This window comes from Oryza glaberrima, chromosome 3 (assembly GCF_000147395.1).
Source record: "Oryza glaberrima chromosome 3, OglaRS2, whole genome shotgun sequence".
NCBI classification, from domain to species: domain Eukaryota; kingdom Viridiplantae; phylum Streptophyta; class Magnoliopsida; order Poales; family Poaceae; genus Oryza; species Oryza glaberrima.
Genome location: NC_068328.1, coordinates 31,108,692 through 31,130,002, shown reverse-complemented (window position 1 = coordinate 31,130,002; position 21,311 = coordinate 31,108,692). Strand labels below are relative to the sequence as shown.

General features: G+C 42.3%; 4 protein-coding genes across 4 annotated transcripts; 2 read left to right on the top strand and 2 right to left on the bottom strand.

The window, feature by feature from the left end:
* The first annotated feature begins 1,968 nt into the window (after positions 1 to 1,968).
* LOC127766405 (10 kDa prolamin-like) lies at positions 1,969 to 2,373 on the top strand. The gene has a single exon (XM_052291449.1). The coding sequence runs from the start codon at positions 1,969 to 1,971 to the stop codon at positions 2,371 to 2,373; it is 405 nt and encodes a 134-aa protein (XP_052147409.1).
* Positions 2,374 to 6,113: 3,740 nt separating this feature from the next.
* Positions 6,114 to 12,387, top strand: LOC127766976 (uncharacterized). The gene is made up of 7 exons (XM_052292167.1): positions 6,114 to 6,301; positions 9,278 to 9,347; positions 9,910 to 9,969; positions 10,055 to 10,169; positions 10,764 to 10,879; positions 11,071 to 11,195; positions 11,922 to 12,387. The coding sequence occupies exons 1-7, from the start codon at positions 6,225 to 6,227 to the stop codon at positions 12,040 to 12,042; spliced, it is 684 nt and encodes a 227-aa protein (XP_052148127.1). The 5' UTR covers positions 6,114 to 6,224; the 3' UTR covers positions 12,043 to 12,387.
* Positions 12,388 to 12,492: 105 nt separating this feature from the next.
* Positions 12,493 to 13,291, bottom strand: LOC127766977 (uncharacterized). Its single transcript, XM_052292168.1, has 2 exons — positions 13,134 to 13,291; positions 12,493 to 13,050 (listed from the first exon to the last, which is right to left on the bottom strand). Exon 2 carries the CDS (start codon positions 13,046 to 13,048, stop codon positions 12,692 to 12,694), a length of 357 nt encoding a protein of 118 aa, XP_052148128.1. The 5' UTR covers positions 13,049 to 13,050; positions 13,134 to 13,291; the 3' UTR covers positions 12,493 to 12,691.
* A 3,220-nt stretch (positions 13,292 to 16,511) lies between these two features.
* LOC127767469 (uncharacterized) lies at positions 16,512 to 19,971 on the bottom strand. The gene has a single exon (XM_052292821.1). It carries the CDS (start codon positions 19,692 to 19,694, stop codon positions 16,887 to 16,889), a length of 2,808 nt encoding a protein of 935 aa, XP_052148781.1. The 5' UTR covers positions 19,695 to 19,971; the 3' UTR covers positions 16,512 to 16,886.
* Positions 19,972 to 21,311: the final 1,340 nt, after the last annotated feature.

The window sequence follows — 21,311 nt, the reverse complement described above, 5'->3', positions numbered from 1 at the left end:
GCTACTCATATGCACAATTTGAGGAAAATCGATCTCATAGCTGCAAAGAAAGAAAGAAAGAGAAAACTACTCGATGCAGCTGATCGTATACACACTCTTCTTATTATTTTTCCTTTATGACATCTCTTTGTACGTATATAGTGAGGGATTACTTGAATAGATATATATAATGGTTGAAATAATATATCCACGGGTTATGTATAAATAAATAGCTAGATTTTACCTTTTTATATATTTTTTCTTAGATAAACACGGGTTATTTAATATATAATACTTAATTAATCGATGATGATATGCTTTGTTCCAATGAGGTAGACGAAATAATTCCTAAAAGATAAAAGGACATCCACATGCTGTAAAAAAATGATTGTTAATTTTTCAAAAAAAATATATGAATAAAGAAACATATAATATATGAAAATACATTCATGGTGATTGCATATATCTGTATGTATTACACAATATGGAGTGAGTAAATTTTTAGAGTGCTACTCACAATTTAAATTGTTTTTATTTTTGAAAATATAAATCCAATTTAACTATGCTATTCAGTGATATACAATCATATAATCCACAATTTTAATTTATTATTATTTTTTATGGATGATTTGATGAGATGCGTTATTTAGAATAAAACTTGAAATAACATATACTTTTACAACTTAAAACATATATGGTTAACATGGAATTTTTTTAGTTTTTCATCTAATCTAAGTATACAAGAAAGAAAAAGTGAAAAGACATATAGGGGATATGTACGTAAGTACACGGACGTACAGGTCCATGGGGACACGTACGGCCAGATAACGTGGGATTTTTTTTAGATAGATTGATTTGGTATTTTCTTCAAATAAAGATCTGATGGTTAAAAATAATGAGTCTACCAGATTAAATGAAAACCGATGGCTAGATATTTTTCTTTTTTATTAGAATTTCTATGATTTATTAAAACGCTACGTGGTGATCTAGGAGCATTTGTAGTAATGCCACGTGGCGGCTTAGGAGCGTTTGTAGAAAGTTTAATGGATTTTTAAGTATATAATAGAAGATTTGTATAAGACAGCGTACTAGCTATACATGTACAAGGGAGAAGTGAGGATAACAAAGATAAGTATGGCGCAATTCTGATTTTCCATAATTCCATTAACTTTTGGAATTGCGCGAAGTTAGTTTTTCCCCCCTTTTTTTCACGTTTTCATTTATAAAGTAACAGTGTTCGATCCTTCCATTTCCTGTTAAGAACTCAATGTACATACCAAACTACAAATATGTATGTATTCTATTAAAGCACTTTTACTGAAAAAAAAACTCTAACGTAACAATCACCTAGGCTAAATGTTACTTCCTCCGTTTCACAATGTAAGTCATTCTAGCATTTCCCATATTCATATTGATGTAGATAGATTCATTAACATCAATATGAATGTGGGAAATGCTAGAATGTCTAGATTCATTAACATCAATATGAATGTGGGAAATGCTAGAATGACTTACATTGTGAAACGGAGGGAGTATATATGTAAGTCGTGACTTATGTAACACGCTCTTAAAATTGGACAAATTATATATATGCTTATAATCAAAATACTACTTCACCCATCTAAAAGAATATTGTTAGAATACAAATTTAGTTTATCATAATGCCGAGCCAATATGGTATATCTTTATCATCAGAATTTGTTTCCACGCAATTCTCAATAAAGCACCAATGCACCATTGATCAAACACCTTTATATCTACAGCATCATCTCGCCACGTTCTTCCAAAATATTGGTTGAACAAATGTCCAAATACACCTCATGACTCATAGGTAGTTTTGCAAAAATCAAATCCTTTTTGGCGTGTAATATTGCTATTACCTATAAATAATCCCCTAGCGCAATTGTTATCTCATCACCCTCAACATATAATCTTCTACATTTACACCATCTAGTAATCTTGTTAAGCATCTCCCATACGCTGTCAACAATGGCATCATACAAGATCTTGGTTGTCTTTGCTTTGCTAGCTCTTTCTGCAAGTGCAGCTACCGCAATCACCACCACTATACCATATTTCCCATCAACACTAGCAATGGGCACCATGAATCCCTCTAAGCTGTACATGATGCAAACTTTGGGCATGGGTAGCTACGCAACCATGTTCATGTCACAACCAATTGCTCTCCTGCAACAACAATGTTGCATGCAACTACAAGGCATGATACCACAGTGCCATTGTGGTGCTAGTTGTCAAATGATGCAGAACATGCAAAATGCTATTTGTGGTGGACTCGGGCAACAACAAATGATGATGAAGATGGTGATGCAACTGCCATATGTGTGCAACATGGCACCCGCCAACTTTCAACTCTTTCCTTATGGTTGTTGTTGATCGAATTTCAATTACTTGTATAGTCAAATAACAAGTGTATGATGCATACTATCATGTGCATCTCACACCGGTGGAGAAACCGTTTGTAGTCCCGGTTGATAACCCCCCTTTAGTCCCGGTTTTCCAACCGGGACTACGAATCCGGGACTAAAGATCGCTATTTTTAGTTCCGGTTCAAATAACCGGAACTAAAGATCGATCTTTAGGAGTAAAGAGGGGGAATCTTTAGTCCGGGACTAAAGAGGGGAAGCGACAGTTCCTCGAGATTTTTATTATTATTATTTTGTTGTTGATTTGCTAATGGCTAGTGTTAATCTATGTATTTTCTCCCGAATCGAATGAGATGCACATCCCAAATCAACATCACAAATCAAATACATCACAAATCCTAAAAACTACACACAAATTAAATACATCACAGATTATACAAATTATACATCTTAGATCCATACGATGTAATGAATCACAAAATTATACATCCAGTGAAACACAACTTACAAAAAAAAGAAAGAAAAAAAAGAAACCAAGCCAGCGCCCCGCCGCCGCCTGCGCACAGCCGCCTGCCCGCCGGCCGCCTGCCCGCGCGCGGCCGCGCCGCCGCCCGCCTCCCCCTTCGCGGCCACGCCGCCGCCGCCCGCCGCCGGCCGGCTGATGGAAGACGGAGTAGAGGGGAGGAGGAGGAAGGAGAGGGGAGGAGAAGAGGAAGGGGAGGAGGGGAGGAAGAGAGGGGAGGGGAGGAGGAAGAGGATTGGATCTGAGAAGAGCAAGAGAGGGGATGTTCCAATCTTATCTAAATATCTGTCTGGGACTTAACCGATCGGATGTGGGAGAGAAATATTTACTCCCGGTTGATAACTTCAACCGGGAGTAAAGATCACTCGATCTTTAGTCCCGGTTGGTAGTATCAACCGGGACTAAAGATCCTCGACCCCCTGACATACATCTGACAGGGGATGAACCGGGACTACAAATCATCTTTAGTCCCGGTTGGTGTTACCAACCGGGACTAAAGATCAAAATTTTTTAAACCGGGACTAAAAATCATTTTTAGTCCCGGTTTTTAATAGAATCGGGACTATTGTGAAATTTGGTCGACCGACCAAAGATGGTTTCTCGAAAATCATGTCGCATCTTATATAAATGCTCAAATTATTTAAGTTATGACCACTTAAATATCATGATGAACTTGATGCTAGTGAAACACACAATACTAGCTAATAAATAGTAGCTTAATTAGTGCAACAATTTATCCCATCTACAGTGACGAGTCTATAACAAAATTACCGGTGTCCCATATACATAATATTACATGTATAATAAGCATAAATTGGTGTTTAGAGGTAATATGTAATGGTGAACAAGCTTAGCAACTTGGGTCATGCTTATCAGAGAAGGCCAACGTGGTTTTGCCCCTGCTCATCTAGTTATCATGTTAATTTAGTCAAAACTCACTCGTCCTTGAACTTTATCTACTCAAGCAATCACAATACACAAGGACCATGTGAAATAATTCTTTGAAACATTAACCCCACCTTTATATATAAGAATCTAGAGGTCTAGAACACGTTGAACTCATGCAATTTTGTGAGCTGTCGTATCACTTCCATAATGAGATTGTAATTGAACAAAACATGTTTGGCAACATATCCTATACACACAGGCCCTCACGTGTACACACGTACACACCAACTAAAAGATGTCACCAAAAAATCTAGAAAAAATCATACACATACTTTCAATTGTATTACACCTAGGGTTAAAATCTTAACGTCAAATTCATTATATTTTAGCCGTAACAAAAAAAACAAAAAATCTGACAGTTTTAAGGTTGCAATTTTGTCAGAATTTTATCTTTTTTGTTATTCTCTATGTAGAATGAATTTGAAGATGCGACTTTGCACGTAGATGTAATACTATTGAAAGTATATGTATGAATTTTCCTAGAATTTTTTGTGATAATTTTTAGTTGGTGTACACGGTGTGTACATGTGAGGGCCTGTGTGCATAGGATACGCTCCCAACATGTTTATCCTATCTAAGATGAAATGTTTGCAATCTAGACATCATTTTTGGTGTCTCCATTACTAATCACATCAAGAGTGACAGGCATTCTAAATTTCACCACCCCACCATTCCAATTTGACATGTGATGATCCAAAAGAAGAATTGGTCATCCCTACACGACTTTACTTACTAGTTAAAAATATAGTTATATTTTCAGTTTAAAGACTCCATATTTCCTGTAGTGTCTGGAATAATTAAATAAAATTTAATTTCATAATTTGAATAAACAAATACTTTGAGTTTCTCAAATTTCTTTTCTGTTTTTAAAAATAAAGGAATAAACATACACAAGTAATGAGTAAAGATAAAAACAAGTAGTCACAGAAGTAGCTTATCCCTTTTCCCTTCAAAAAACCTCACTTACTCATGTTTCTTTAGCAACACTCCAAATACATGGTAGCAAAATTCCAAACATATATGGTAGCTACATATGTCTGTATACTATTATTAAAGCCTATTTACAAAGCTTTGAAAAGGTACTTTATATGTGAATTGTTGATTAACATGTTTGTAAGACACAAACAAATTCTGTTGAAAAAAGTTTCTTGATCCACCTCGATAAATAACTATACTACAAATTAAGTTTCATGAAGTGCCAAACTTTTATGGTATAGCCTTATCATCATAACTTCTTTCCACGTATTTCTTAAAGCATTGGCAAAAGATAGCCTTTTGAATATATCTACAACGTCATCTTAGTATCTACCATGTATTCTTCCAAAATATTAGTTGAACAATTGTCCAAATAAATGTCATGCCTCATGATTTATAGCTTATCTAGCCTCCATTAGGTAGTTTTTGCAAAGGCCAAAATATTACTTACCTCGCACGACTTTTAGTATGTATAAATAGTGTTCCTCAGCAACCACGATACCATCACCCTCAACAATATCATAGTAGCACTGTAGTGCCAACAATGGCAGCATACAAGATCTTGGCCCTCTTTGCGTTACTTGCTCTTTCTGCAAGCGCCGCTACTACAATCACCACCATGCCATATCTCCAACCAACAATAGCAATGGGCGATATGGATCCGTGTAGGCAGTACATGATGCAAACGACGGGCACAGATAGCTACGCAACAATGTTCATGCCACAACCAATTGCTCTCCTGCAACAATAGTGTTGCATGCAGCTACAAGGCATGATGCCACAGTGCCAGTGTGGGTATGGTACTAGTTGCCAGATGATACAGAACATGCAATATGCTATTTGTGGTGGACTTGGCCAACAACAAATGATGATGAAGATGGCGATGCAACTTCCAAACATGTGTAGCATGGCCCCTGCCTACTTCCAGCTCTCTCCCTATGGTTGTTGTTAACCAAACCTTGGTTACATGTACTCCAACAGTAAATTGTTGCATACTATCGTGTGCGACTGGCTAGAATAAGAATCATGAAATAAAGTTTCGATTTATGTTCAATATTTACACTTGTATTCCCACGTGGGAGTGTGACCCATCACTGGATCAAACAACGTTGCTGCCTAAGCCTAACCGACTAACAGTGGCCTGTTAGTTGGGCCGGGATGGTGTACTGTCACCGACTTGCGGGATGTTGTTTTATGGGCCGTCATCCTCCCGCTCCAATCCCATGAGTGATTATGCGAAGCCCATTAACTGATCCACGTGGCCCGAGATACTTTTACTTAGCCTCGATGGGGTGCGACTCGATCACTCAAGCAGTCCAGCCCAAGTCGTCGCGCACCTCGGGCGATCCGACCTCGCCGTTGCTTGCTCAGACGCCGGAGACGACGACGACGGCGGCGGCGGCGGCGGGGACGAGATGACGGTGTTCCACTTCCTCAACTGCGCCGCCCTCACCTTCGGCCCCCACGTCGTCTACTACTCGGCCACCCCGCTGTATACTCCCTCTCCCCCCCCCCTCCATCTCCCCTTGCGCCGCGAGATCCGTATCACGAACGTGCTAGATCTGCTTGTAGTGAACGGTCTGGACAGAGATTCGTCGCGTCGTCAGCGGAAGGAGGTGCTTGAATCCCTGATGCTGCCGGTTCTCTGTGTGTTTTTGGCTTGTGAGATGGGGTTTAGTCAGTGCAATTTCAGTGGATTTTGCTCAACTCGGTTGGATTGGCACGAGATTGGTTCCGCGTGTGACCGTTTGTTGGAGAACATGAAATCGCGTTGCTCGTTCTGGTTTGGATGCTCTGTTTTCTGAACTAGGTTGCTCGAATTGAATCTGATTGGTTTATGTCTACCTCCGAGTATCAAGTAAGTTCAGATGAGCGGTTAGCTCGTTTTCAGAGCTAGACGGGATCACGATCTGGGAATACAATTTTTATGAGGCAAATGCAGCAAATATAAAGTGATCTAACTAATGCCACTTGATATTATGATGAACATGTTGTTGTGAAACTGGGAAATGCATGCCAAATTGCCAACCATATACATCTCATTAGTAGAGTAACTTCGTGACAGTGAAAGAAAACTTCATTCTAGCTGAGGGAGATCACATTGAAGGTATTCGTGATATAATATGTTAGCAAGATAAGTAGCTAGGATGGTTTATTCATAGCGCATTGGTACCTGGCAGCATGTCAGATAGATATTTTCTGTTTCAGCAATATATTGATCTTACCTTGTGCAACAGTTTTCCCCATCCAAGTTCAGTGAAAATCATTTGTCCTTGAACTTATCTACTCAAGTGATGAACAATACTCATACACATGAGCATATGAATCAGTTCTATCTTCTATGAAGCCTTAACCCTAGATTTATCACAATCTAGTCATCTAGACCGGCAGACCACATTGAACTCAATTGCAATTTGTGAGTTGTTGTATGGCTTCGGAATGGGGTCGAATCTTTCTTCAATCCAGGATGGAAATTTTGAGATCTATACATCACGTTTGGTACATCTCTACTACTCTAGTACTAAAAGCATGAAGATTCTGAACATGGACATTGCATAGTTCTCCATCCCAATTCACCCTGCAGTGATCGCTGCACTGGATAATTATAATATCAGTTAAAATTGAAAATAATGCAACTTCATACTTGCATGGTGTCAGTAGTGCCTGCCTAAGAAATGTGTCTTGTCATAATATGATTACATGAAATATGTTTACTTCCTCGTTTCTCTTTATTTGTAAGATAAAGAACTAGATATGTGGAAAGTAGGATAGCAAAGAGTATGGCCAAACTCTAATCTTTGCTTTATTTTTTGGGATGGACCCAAAATTTGTTTCTCCTTTACTTCTTTCCCTTTACAACAATGTTCTTTACTTCCAATTCTTATTAACAAAACTCCAAATACATGCCAAACTGCATATGTATGTATGCTATTAAAGCACATTTACAAAGCTCCAAGTTTACCTACTCAATCATTCACATATGGCGATGACCCAAACTCTTAATTGTTATCTGTGTAAGCTGTGACTTGCGTAACACATTCTACAAGTCCCATACGAATTCTGTTCACAAAAGTTTCTTTGTCCAGCTCATAATTTACAAAACTGCAAAATGCCAAAGCAATCTGGCACAACCTTATCATCATATTTTCTTTCCACGCATTAAAGCACTGGCAGAACTATCTTTGTGTAGATATTCCAAAAGTATTGGTTGAATAAATGTCCAAATAAATTCCATGCCTCATGATTTCCAGCTTATGTGGCCTCCACTAGGTGGTTTTGCAAAGGCCAAACTCTTTCCTGGCTTACACAGCTACTAGCATGTATAAATAGGCCCCTAGGCAACCATTATTCCATCATCCTCAACAATATTGTCTACACCATCTGGAATCTTGTTTAACACTAGTATTGTAGAATCAGCAATGGCAGCATACACCAGCAAGATCTTTGCCCTGTTTGCCTTAATTGCTCTTTCTGCAAGTGCCACTACTGCAATCACCACTATGCAGTATTTCCCACCAACATTAGCCATGGGCACCATGGATCCGTGTAGGCAGTACATGATGCAAACGTTGGGCATGGGTAGCTCCACAGCCATGTTCATGTCGCAGCCAATGGCGCTCCTGCAGCAGCAATGTTGCATGCAGCTACAAGGCATGATGCCTCAGTGCCACTGTGGCACCAGTTGCCAGATGATGCAGAGCATGCAACAAGTTATTTGTGCTGGACTCGGGCAGCAGCAGATGATGAAGATGGCGATGCAGATGCCATACATGTGCAACATTGCCCCTGTCAACTTCCAACTCTCTTCCTGTGGTTGTTGTTGATCAAACGTTGGTTACATGTACTCTAGTAATAAGGTGTTGCATACTATCGTGTGCAAACACTAGAAATAAGAACCATTGAATAAAATATCAATCATTTTCAGACTTGCAAATATTGGGTATTTGGATTTCTGTCCCATGTCCCTCTTGAAAGCCATGCTGTACATGTTGGAGTTCCCCCTTGGACCCAACCTACTCCATGCTCCCATGTTGATCTTAAATTCCCTGTTCCCCCAGAGCATGTAAATTTTCTTATGCTAATCAGAGCAAGCTCGATGTCTCATTAACATATCCCTATTTGATCAATGTTGTGGTTGTTTCAAAATGTATTGGTGATAAGTGGTAACAGTGTACTTCTGGCATAATGGATAATAAGTGGCGGAGGTTTGTGAAGATAAGAGTTGGAAACAGAGCTGCTGTGTATGTTCTAATGACAGAGAGTTTTTGGATGGTCACATAGATCTTGGCCTTTTACTTTTGATGGAGGGTTGCAGACGATCATTGATGAATGGAGGGCTTTGTTTTTAAGAATCTTATTAGTGGGTAGTGGTTACTAGTTAGATGTCTATCAATCTATAGATAAAAATAATGTTGTATATCAAAGGATTTTTGTTCTTCGCTTTCTTATGCCCAGTCATTTTCTGCAGGTCAGAGTATGACACAATTGGCACTTGTGTAAAAGCGGCTGTTGTTTATCTTGGAACAGCACTAGTAAAGGTCAGTAGCTAGAAATATGTCCTTGCTGTAATATAAATTGATAACATTTGGTAAGTGCCAAGCTTGCTAGGCTCAAATGATGTGTTCCTAGTTGTTTGATCATGTGCGCTTGTGATCTACTTTTCTTGATTCAGAAAGTTTCACATGTTTGGCATAGCCATTAGATACCATTTTCTTATGTGGAATAGTGGTATATTTCTGTAACATACCAGTTTTAAGGGTCATGGAACACTTATTGCATATATGTTCATCTTTGATTGTTGTTGTGATATTCCTTAATTAGTTAAACAAAGGTATCAATTGCATATATATCATTTTGCATGGTATGGACCAGTTATCTTCCCATCTATGCAGTTTTTATTATATGGATTTAATTTTAAACTCATCCAAGTTTGTCATCCTGATTCTTTTCGACTTTGCATTTTTTTAAAAATGTTCTTGTAATTTTGCCTACTTTCTGTTTTAATTGTTTCACATGCTTCTTAAATATATGTTCTTATCACTGTTATTTCTTCATTCAAATAAAGGAGATTATACTAACCTTGACAAATTTAACTGACAGCTTGTTTGCTTAGCGACATTGCTCAAAGTACCTGAGAATGATAGCTTTGATCCTTATCAGGTGCATTTTCTGTTTTCTTTAGCAAAACCTAATTGTGTTTAACATGTTGGCGTTTATCTAATTTGCATGTTATCTCCCTTTGCAGGAATTGATGAAAATCTTTATTGGGTTTATAGATGTTGCTGGTCTTTATTTTGCTTTGACACAGTTGACTCATAGAAACATCTCCCAGAATCACAAGTTTCAGGCAGTTGGTCTTGGTGAGTGTTCCCTCCATTATAAACAATAATTCGTATTTTTAGTGGCCACAAGGATTAAAGGCATGAAAGTGAGGAACCAAGAGAGAGAGGAGAAAAGTATCCCTGCTATACAGGAGAGATACACAGTGATAGGATCAATAAATTTGCATGTGTTCTTATATTTCACAAGAAATTTGAGGAAACTATATGTATTATAAAAACAAACAGGGTAAGGACATTTTGTTATCACTTTATGATCTAATGCCTTTAACTGAAGTTAAACCTGCCAAGTTATCGTGCTGATCCATGGTGACATCTTTCCTTATCTGATTTTTAATCTCTGTTCTAGTGTTAAGATTCATCTGCCTTACTTCACATTCGAATTACTTACAATTTACTGTGCACTTCTTTTTGTAGACAAGAGGAATTCCTCATGTCATTCTTATGTATGCATTGTCTTGTTACTATATTGTCCCAATTTTTTAGTTGCATGGAGTTTGTTATCCATGCTCGTGGTTTCGGACTGTTACAATTGAATGGACATTCACAGAGTTTTTATTGTCCTGTCCACTATCTGACTATCACTGATACAGTGGATATTTTTGAGGGTTTCAGGTTGGGCTTTTGCTGACTCAGTTCTGCACCGTCTGGCGCCTCTCTGGATTGGTGCAAGAGGACTTGAATTTACGTGGGAGTACATTTTTCAAGGACTTGAAGCAAATGCCAATCTTGTATGTTTTATCAATATAATGTTAAATTGTGAACATTACAATATGCCATATTCCTAGTTTACAAAGAGAGCAACTTCCTGATGATTTGGCTTCCGGTGATTACTAGGGATAGTGGTTGACAAAATATTTTCCTTGTATGTATTTCACTTATACCTTATTATCCCAGAAGGCTTACTTTTATGTTTCTGCAGGTTATGACGCTGTCCCTTGCTGCTTTAGGATCCTTGATGTGGCTGAGGAAAAACAAACCTAGGACTTTGGTGCCAATAATTTATGCATGTGCTTTGCTTCTGGCAACAATGCCATCTATCACCAGGTTACTCCTTTTTTATCAGCTCGATCATGTGTTTATGTTCTTCTAGAAAAATGTCCTGAAACACAACGTTTGACTACATTGAAACACAACGTTCCATACTTCCATGGTTCCTCCAGCATGTGTGTCAATCTAGAGATTTTCGATTAATGCCCCTTCTAACCTTAACATCTAATCAGCAAGAACTAGATATCCAGCTTATAATATTTCTGACAGATCATTTTTTCAGTTCCAGTTTTGGGTAACCCTCATTCTTCATCATTCCTTAATTTGGCAATCTGAAACCTCCTTTTATCTTGCATACAATTATTGCCTCCAAGTTTCTATTCTGTTCTAAATCTAATGCCAGTTTAGTACTCTTGTATGGAATATTTTGGTCTACTCGTCTCCTCTTTTACTCTTTGTGAATGTGGACGCTTGAGTAAGCCCAAAGGAGAACTTCGATAAAGCATGCAAACTAAGTTAATGTTTTCTGGCAGATGGCTATACCAATGGTGATTGAGTAGTATGTCTCTAGTTTGTGATATTTATTTATTGCTTACGAAGGCTAAGCTAGGACTGATTCGTCTGGACTTATGTTTCTTAGATATGTGCTATAACCAGAGTATTTTGTTTGTTCATTACTATGATTCATTCGTTTAGTTGTTTAGGTTCTGTCCTTGCAGGGGTCATGTTTCTCCAAATTCATTAATTTTGTTTTCTTTCTTCTTCACTGTGCTAAACATGCAGTTACTTGAGGAGATCATTAGAGTGGCAGACTCCAAAGGTGGTTGGCTTCGAGCTGTTCTCCTCACTGGTCATGGCTTTCATCAGCTGGCAGCTGTTCTCAGCTTGTCAGAGACCAATGTAAGGAATGAGTTTGCAAATTGCCGGAGATTCACGCTTCTGAGATGGCTCCTGTTGTACTTCCACAGAATTAGGATGCGCCTTTTCAGCCTTGACACTATCTTTTCTGGGGGTTCGATCATAGAACTTATTATTTAGAATCCTTTTTCTGTAAGTTTTAGTGGAGAAACACATGCTCCAGTGAGTTGCCATTGTTAACAGCTCTTCTAGGCATTGAACTAAAAGTATATTTTGCCCCTGCTGTGCTTCTTCTGTCAACCGCATGGCATCATCTAAAATGAAAGCCTATAACATTCAGTTTTGTCATCAGTTTATGGGAAAGTGAGTACACTAAACATGATTCAGTGCTGATGAATGATGGTGATGATGTGATCATTCTGGTTTTTTGAATGTTTCAAAACCGAAGTAAACTCTGGAAGAAGAATTGGACAGACCGTAGCAAGTCCGCAATGTGTACAGCTGAAAAACCAATTGCATTTGCAGGTTCTGCCTCCAAAACGTGTTTCGTTCCAAGGGTATTCACCAATCGTCATGGGTACAAAACGAAAGCAAATTTTAATCGAAACATACATCACAGTTATATATCACGGCTTATCGGGGCCAACCAGCCATGGCTGGCCGGGCCCTGCCTGCTATGACTCGATCGGGGTCCACTACTCCGACTCCTCGACGGCCGCCTCCACCCGGAGCAGCACGAAGCCGACGGCGACGCCGACGAGCACGAGCCCGTTCATGATGACGGCGATCCTGAATATCTCACCGGCGGCGTTGCACTGCGCCCCGAACGCGCCGCCGCGGCTCTTCCCGCCGGCGGGGCTCAGCTTGGCCACCACCTTGGCGAACGAGTAGTCGGCGGTCTTGCGCACGCCGAGCAGGGTCACCTTGTTGAGCGCCTTGAGCCCGCTGTACGCGTTCATCCCCTCCACGTACGTCACGCCGCTCCTCTTCCTCGCCGCCGGTGCGGCGCCGGCCAGCGACGGCAGCGTTGTGGCCATGGACAGCGACGCCATTGCTGCAAGAAAACCAACGATGAGATCAAGCAATGTTGCAGCTCAGAACGACAGAAATCCATCTCCATGAGGGTGGTTTGCCTACCTCGTGGTGGTTCTTGGCGATGGAGGAGGAAGAGGAGTGTGGCCGGCAATGGCGCAGGGGGGGTTGGAGTGGGTCAGGTTGGGAGCGGGAGGGAGGGAGTGGGTTTTGTACGGGAGATGAGGGTAGGATAAGGCGCCGGCGGAATGGATGGTGGCAAGGGAGGAGTTTATCCTTTGCCTGTGAAAAGGAGAAGGCGCAATTGGTGCCAGAGGGATCCTGATTGGCCCGAGATGGTCCACATGTCGACGTGCGTTTTCCTCTCCCCGTTTCTCTTTTCCGGGCCCTGTCCGTGGAGTGCACACGCTGGCAGGTTCCTGGCTCTACTAGCTCCAGTTCAAGGTCTGGACCGTCGAAAATCATATTAGTACATGTGTACTATGTACATAGTACCATGTAGTACTAACTACACGCTGCAGGGTAACATTGCACTATCAGTAATGTCGGACCTATGTTTACTACGCGTGAAAATGATACAACAATTCCTCATATGATTATAACAGGTGGGTTTAGTAGTAGCAAATCGGTAAAAAGCATCACATCAGAAGTGGTAAATAATTTTATATAGGACGTAGTGCCAAACTGCAAATGTCCCAACTCCCAGTTGCAAGTGCGGAAGAGCCACCAACCCCCCGAGACGGCTAATACATGACTAGTCGCGCTCACCCTCCCACGCGCGACTGTACATGTGTCGCGCGCGGAGAGGAGGCGGTGACGGGCGTGTACGGTCCGTTTTCTTCGGGTGTACGATTTCTTTTTTTTCTGTTTTTTTTCTCTTCCGTACCTTTTCCGGTTTTCTTTTTTTTTTCTTCTCATATATTTTTTTCTGTTTTTCCTTTTTAATATGTATGTACGCAAACTTTGTATACATACAAATACAAATTTTATATACACGTATGCAAACTTTTGCATACATGTATACAAAGTTTGTATACGTGTATTTTTTTGGTTTTTATACATATGTATACCAACTTTGTATACACGTATACAAAGTTTGTATACACGTATTTTTTAGATTTTTTATATGTATACACACAAACTTTATATACATGTGTATCTTTTATACATTAAAAGTGTATACATATAAAATTATGTATATGTACACACGTATAACACGTATGCATATACCATATATATACATACGTATAAACTTTGTATATACGCATATAAAATTTATACGTGTATATATATATATATATATATTGTATATACATACGTGTGTATATATAGTACGTATAGTATAGTAGTACTCTATAGGATAAGAGATCAGACTAGAGGGGGGCAGCTGATCGCGCGCGCGCGGCCGCGCGACTGGCCTCCTACAATTAACAAGCCCAAGCGGAACCCCGCGAGTCCGCAACACAAAAATTGGGCTGCAACCTCTCACAACCCCACCGTACTATTGGCTATTGCACAGGGCCAGAAAAGCCTCGAAAACGGCGGGAGCGGGCAGCCCATATGCCCATGATCCCATCTCCCCTCGCATGAGCGCGCGTGCCACACACACATCGCGACTTGGCGAGGCGGTAACTTCCCCTGCTGCTGCGCGGTGCGCACACGCTGGAGCAACCAACCAACCAACCAAACCGACCGCCCACTGATGACTGAATAGCCGATAGGCAAAACCGTAGTAGGAGGACCATGAGACGACGCCGTATGTACTGCGGGCATGTGCACCGTATGATTACGGAAAGCAACCCCCACAGGTGGACAGCCTGACGACAGGGCCGGCAGCCCGGCACAGCTAGCTCTTGTCGCGGCGACAGCCTCATAGCCAGGCTTCCAAAGCTCTCCGCCTCTCGACTCGTCATGCCATTCATACATGTTGCTCCGTTTGTGAATATTACTACCGTAGGTGACAAGTTGCAGACTTGCAGTGTAGTACTAGTAATGGAGAGAGTGGACCTGATGATGAAGATGCAATGGATTTTTTTTCCCCTGGCGTATGGGATTACTGGTTCAGTGAAAATGATGGTTTCAGTGCATGCACTGCCAACAGCATCTCTCCTGTGGATAAGTTCTGGAAACTTCAGGGCTGTGGATAAGTTCTGGAAACTTCAGGGCAAGTACTGTAATGACCCATATGTTGCCCCTAAGAATGCCACATTGGATTGAGTGATGATGTGGAGGAGAGAAGTGAGGAGAGAGATGATGAGCCACCCCTAAATCAAGAGGCAACCTCCACACAAATTTTAAGAAGGATATGAGAGTATTAGATATATTAATATTTGTATACTAGAGGTGATACATTGTATGAGTTGCCTCTTAGTTCATGATTAAATAAAATACATAAATTTAGAGGTGATAGTCACATCTACCATAACACTTGCCCTTACAGAATAATCTCACTGGAACTTTGCAGAAACTACACAAAAACACTCATTTCCCACAAGTATTGCAGGGTTTCCTCGTACTGGTTTGCTGGGGGTAACCACTACCGGTATATTGCCGTTACCCTGCAGTTACCGATAAAAAAGAGAGGCTTTTACTGCAATAACCGTTCGATATTGCAAACCCATAATTGCTCCGTTCCATAAAAATCAATTTAGAATAGGATATGATATTATGTCCAGATTTATTATACTAGAAAGATCATATCCTATCATCTTTTATTTTAGGGCAAGATTTATTATGCTAGAAAAGATCGCATTCTATTATCTTGTTCTAGATTCGTTTATTTTAGAAGAAAGTAGCTCTCATGTTCAAATTACCACTTTGATCATGATGCTTTACTTACCTTGGCTAGTGGCTACAGGGAGCAGCACTCTCCTGTCTCCTGCCGGCTGGCGGCTGCTGGCCCTAGCCAAGCCCAAGCTCTGCCTCCCAGTGTCGCTCTTGCGCGCGCTGCCGCCCCACCACAACACCATCGGCGCCTCTGATTGATGGGAGCGAAAGCCGCCAAAAAGCAAGCGGCCTTGATCGCTAGCTTCCCCTTAGCTTTTCCTGTCAAAAACGCCCCCGCGCGCGCACGCACGCTCCATTTCCCACTCATATCACACCCAAAACCCAACTTGCAAAATGCCAGTAACAATGCAACATTTGGTCCAGCAAAAAATGACAGATAGACACAGCAGCCAAAGAACAGCTGTTACCAGAACCTTCCAGCTTAGCAAGTACAGTAACAAGCCTCTGATAAGTTTTACAGGTGATCACAACAACAGAAAGCTTCCAATGTAGAACAGCATCCAGAAAATGACAGCACATTAAGAAGATAGCAATGTTGGCCCGCAGATAAGTTTATTGTACACAGATATGACAGAGCAGGACTATGGTAGCTTAATGCCAGCAGTAAAGCAAAAAAAAAAAAAGTACAGAGAAGTTGGGACTGATGACAACAATGTCGAGCTCAACAGGACTACAGGAGAACTGAAAAGAGGCTGATCACCTATCATCATGCTATTCATGTTGCAAGAATCATACAAGCAAGCTTAACTTCATGGCCAATGGAGCCACTTTACAAACGAGTACATGGAAAAGATGCTGCTCAAAATAATTAGGTGGCACATATAAATCTTGAACAAAATCTACAAGCAAAAAAGCTGCATCCTAGAAAAAAGGAAAAAGAAGAACGAAGAAATATACCAGCCGCACCACAAGATTGCCCCTTTATGCCAAGTGGAGTCATTTTTGGGATACAAAAGCTCCAAGCAAAAGCTCCTTGACATCTCTTCTTATGTCCTCACAATTACATTGCCGTCGCCGCCATCCTCCTGTATGTATGTAGTTGCAACAGGCATAATTGAAACCCTCTAAATACTATCTCTCTGAATCCTCGGGAATTGATGATAGCCTCTGTTGCTCAAGAAATGATGAATCCAGAAATTTTGCAACAAATGCCCACAACCTGTATACATCCTCAAAGTTTGTGAGGAACCCAAGAGAAGCTGTAACCACTTCAATCCCAATTATATCATTCTTGCTACTTTTCTTCTCACGACGGCCGTTTGACGTAGGCCGACACAAGGAAGAACTGAGCCCCACATCAACCACCCCTTGTTTTTGGTTGTCCATGATGCGAATATGACTAAGAAAGCCAATGCCCAAAGAGAGTCCTTCTTTCTCTGCCAATTTTTGTACAGTTTCAGGATTGATCAGTGAAGTTCCAGTACTGCAGTCCTTTATATTGAATGCAACCGCTGCTCCCCGTTCATATTTGATCTTTGGACCGTAGATGTAAACAAGAGGCACCCCTTCACCATCTCCGGAATCAGGCAAGCGAAGTTGCAGTAGTGAGGTCACCAACCAGTTGATAAGGTACCGCAGTCTTAACGTAGTCTTACTGAGACCTAGCTGGTTCACATGATCAAGATGCTTGCAAATAATTTCAGGTTCTCGCCTGCCATCCTGAATATCATCATAGTCACTGTATTCTTCATCATCATCCTCATCTCCCATTGCATATCCAGATGTTTCTGCAGTTTCCGAATTGCGACACAGCCTGCTATCCTCCATGCTGAATGATACCTTGCGGCCCATACTTGACACTCGCTCTGCTTCTTCCACTCCAACAAACCTACCACCATTGAATCTGCTATTATGTGCTTCTCTCCTTCCCAGTAGACGGAAGTCCCCTTCATTTTCCCTTCTGATGGCACTATCTTTGGCTTCTGAACAAATCTCCGAAGTGGAGCCATTCCCACGGGCTGTGCAACCCCCAAAAACAGAGGTTGAGCTACCTTCTGCAGGGCCATTAGCACAAGAGAACTTTACAAACCTTTTGTTTTGTTTACCATCTTGATCTTCTTCAATCTCACTGACCTTGATAGGAACAACATTCTTGATACCATTTTGTGAACAATCTTCCTCAGTAAAATCCTTCCCATGTTCTAGCTCTTGTGATACTGATCTCACAGCAGCATCAAAGGACACAACATGGTTGTCAGGAATAGGGCTCCTTCTCAGTTTGGACGGAACCTTTGGCGATGTCTTCTTCACATTCTTCCTACCAGAAAACCAAGACGCTGGCAGAGGAGATCCTAATTTCCCCTTGCTTGACTGTTCTGAATGGTCTGAACCAAGTGGACTCTGGCCCAAATCAACCCAGAAAGAGTTCTCCGATGACTCATCCTCACTGAACACTGGGCTCTTCATCACCTCCCCTACAGATACACTCTCATTCTCCTCATATATCGTGCTGGCACCATCCCTATCAGAGCTGTCCTGGTCCATTTCATCCTCGATGACCTCCCTCACCTGAGCTGATGAATAAGCGCCTGAGAATGCAGGCAAGTGCGTAGCATGGAGACTGTTCGACGCTGAACCCTCCTCGATTGGGATGATTGTATCATCCTCAAGGCCATCCAGGACACCATCAAACCCATCGACCGAATCACTCAAATATTGAGGGAAGACTGGCATGATCCGCACCATCCCTGTACCCGTCCCGCCATTTGGGCTCTGCAAGCACGACATGACCGACTTCTTGATCAGCAAGCAGCCAAAGCCCGTCGGGTCAGCCCCAAACACCCTGTAAAATGATGTGATGATGAAGTCTGGCCGGAACAAAGACAACCCCAATGAGTCCATGTCCTTAGGCCCCAATGCCCCGGCGTCCAGCAGGACATGCCAGTGATTCTGCTGCGCCAATGCCATCCATTGATACGAGTACTTCGCTCCGGTCACCCTCGACTGCACCGGGAACACGAATAGCCCCGTAGCGGAGTCCTTCTTGCGCCGCCGCTTCTTGGTTGAGATCAGCTTCCGGAGCTCGGTGGAGCAGATCTTGAGGGTAGGCCACTTGAACCAGGCGGAGTAGGCCTTGGCCCCCTTGTCGCGCGCGGACTGCGCCATCCAATTCACGGACTGGGACTCATGGTCGAACATGGTGAGCAGCCGTTTGTTGGTGCCGAAGGGGTAGCACTCGGCGAGCAGCCGGAACGCGGAGCCGCGGCTGACCGTGAAGACGAGGCAGTACTCCGACTCCGGGATGTTGAGGTACTCCATGATGCGGGCCTTGACGTCGTGCTCGCAGGTGCCCTTCTCGGCGGCGCCGTAGAGCGCGTGGTTGCTGAGGTTGGCGGTGATCTCAGACAGCGTGAAGGACGCGGTGGAGTCGGAAGGGTTGCAGCTCTGGAGGTAGGAGAAGAGGCCGAAGCCGCAGTAGTCGAGGCATACCTTGTCCAGGTGCGGGTACTCGTCGGCGCGGAGGCGGTCCACGTCCGCCGCCGACGAGTACTTGGGGTACATGGACAGGAACGTCGCGAGCGCCTCCTCCAGCGCCGGGAGCGCGTCGGGCGACAGGAACGCGCGCTCCGCCGCCACCGCCGTCGCCCGCAGGAACTCGCGCTGCGCGTTCAGCCGCGCCAGCGACCGGGACCGCCCGACGCCGGACCCCTCCTCCGCTCCACCGTCCCCACCGCCGCCGCCATCGTCGAGGAGCGCCGCGTCGCGGGACTTGGCGAGCGACCCGTCCTCCGACGCCTCCTCCAGCGCCTCCCGCAGCTTGCTCTCCTGCAGCCGCCGCCCGCTTCCCCCCGCCGCCCCTCCCGCCGCCGGCGGCCGCGGCGGCCGGTTCTTGAGCAGCGTGGCGCAGTTCGCCAGCGGCTTCCATAGCGACAGATGCATCACCTCCCCTCCCCTCCTAAACCATCCGATTCCCCCTCCTCCTCCTCCTCCTCGGGATCAAACCAAACCAAACCAAACCGCGATCGAATTCCGCCGCAAAGCAAGAATCCCCCCCGCGACTCAGGGGATCGGCGAACGCGAACGATCGGGTTCGGGATGCGCGCTCCCCCGTACGGAATCTGGAATTCTGGATCAAGAACGGAGCAGAGAAGGGGAGAGGAGAGGAGAGGAGTGAGAGGAAGAGAAGAAGAGGAGAGGAGAGGAGTTAATTGGAACACACCAACTCGCCTGCACGGAATTAAAAGCAAGGGGTCCATTTGGGCATTTAATGTCGATTCCAATAAATTTTGTTGTAATTTTCTTTTCTTTTTCTATCATATCTCTATTTCAATTTTTTTTACTTGGTTCATTTATTAAAGTTCATCTCCTGATTTGCCTCTCGTTTAAATGAACTCTGTACTGGATCCATTTAATTCCCATCTTATATTGGCGGATCTTTACTGACTGGGTACAGCACTGCAGCATCCTATCCCAGCTCACACAGACAAATTTAATTAAGTCCACTAATGATTTTACATGATGTGATTTTTTACTTTTCAAAAAGGAGTCCACTGCATTTGATTTTTCACTTCGGATTTGGTGTATGATCTGGGAGGCTGTTGAATAATCTGTGATGGTTTGAATAATTGGAGGCTTGGTTTGGTGGAAAAAGAATGGGATGCAATTTTGATGGTCATGATCATTGACTTCTTCCCAGAGATATTCCTTTTTCATGGGAGATCTTTCATGGCAGTCCTCTAGGCTTACTGTTTTTGCATCCTAGAGTCCTGGTTCAGGTTCAAAAAAAGCTCAAGAATTGGGGCCCGGCCTAATTATCATGCTAGTGGGCTCCTATCTCTAATCCCACATGTTTATTTTGAAAAATTTATGCATAAATATCTTTTCTTCTAGAACATCGATCGAACAAAATATTTAAACAGATCATCATGCAAGTATATTTTCACAAAAGCCACATATGATTCAACCAAATATATGAAGAAAAGAGATTGCGGCAGAGAAAATGATTTCCAGTTTTTCTATATGCAGTAAAACATAGTGTTGGGCATACTAGAACAAAAAAAAAATGGAACATAACTCGGCTCTTCTAAGACCCAGATCTTCCCCTTGGTTCCAACTCCTTACGATATTATCAAGGCTATACATTGGATGAACATTTTTTTATATATCATCTTTCCTTTTTTTTTTCCCAACATCATCTGCTATAACATTTGTTATGAATTGTGGCAGGGTTTGCTTAGTGGAGGAATATGATCAAACAGTAAAAAATATTTAGATTGCATATCTAGTGTAAACTTGAGACAATTGGCCGGTAACCTTATACATGTTCAGACCGTTTTAGGGTAATTAGTGGGTGTGGGGGAAAAGAAGGAGAAGCAAAGACCACTCTAGTTCTTTATATATGCCTTGAGAGACATTGCAATCAGCTTTATATGCACAAGCATCCAAATGACACTTTTTTTCTGATGCACAGGTAACGTCTTTTTTACTATGTCAGCTATGCTGTACTGCTCCTATTTTGGTCCAGATTATGCTAGTAGCAGAATGTCAGGATAGCTT

Bases quoted from the DNA above. Each gene is read 5' to 3' on its own strand.
- LOC127766977 (XM_052292168.1), bottom strand. From the start codon at position 13,048: ATGGCGTCGCTGTCCATGGCCACAACGCTGCCGTCGCTGGCCGGCGCC.
- LOC127766405 (XM_052291449.1), top strand. From the start codon at position 1,969: ATGGCATCATACAAGATCTTGGTTGTCTTTGCTTTGCTAGCTCTTTCT.
- LOC127767469 (XM_052292821.1), bottom strand. From the start codon at position 19,694: ATGCATCTGTCGCTATGGAAGCCGCTGGCGAACTGCGCCACGCTGCTC.
- LOC127766976 (XM_052292167.1), top strand. From the start codon at position 6,225: ATGACGGTGTTCCACTTCCTCAACTGCGCCGCCCTCACCTTCGGCCCC. The intron at 10,880-11,070 runs GTATGTTTTATC...ATGTTTCTGCAG, and splicing joins TTGAAGCAAATGCCAATCTT to GTTATGACGCTGTCCCTTGC. The intron at 11,196-11,921 runs GTTACTCCTTTT...CTAAACATGCAG, and splicing joins ACAATGCCATCTATCACCAG to TTACTTGAGGAGATCATTAG.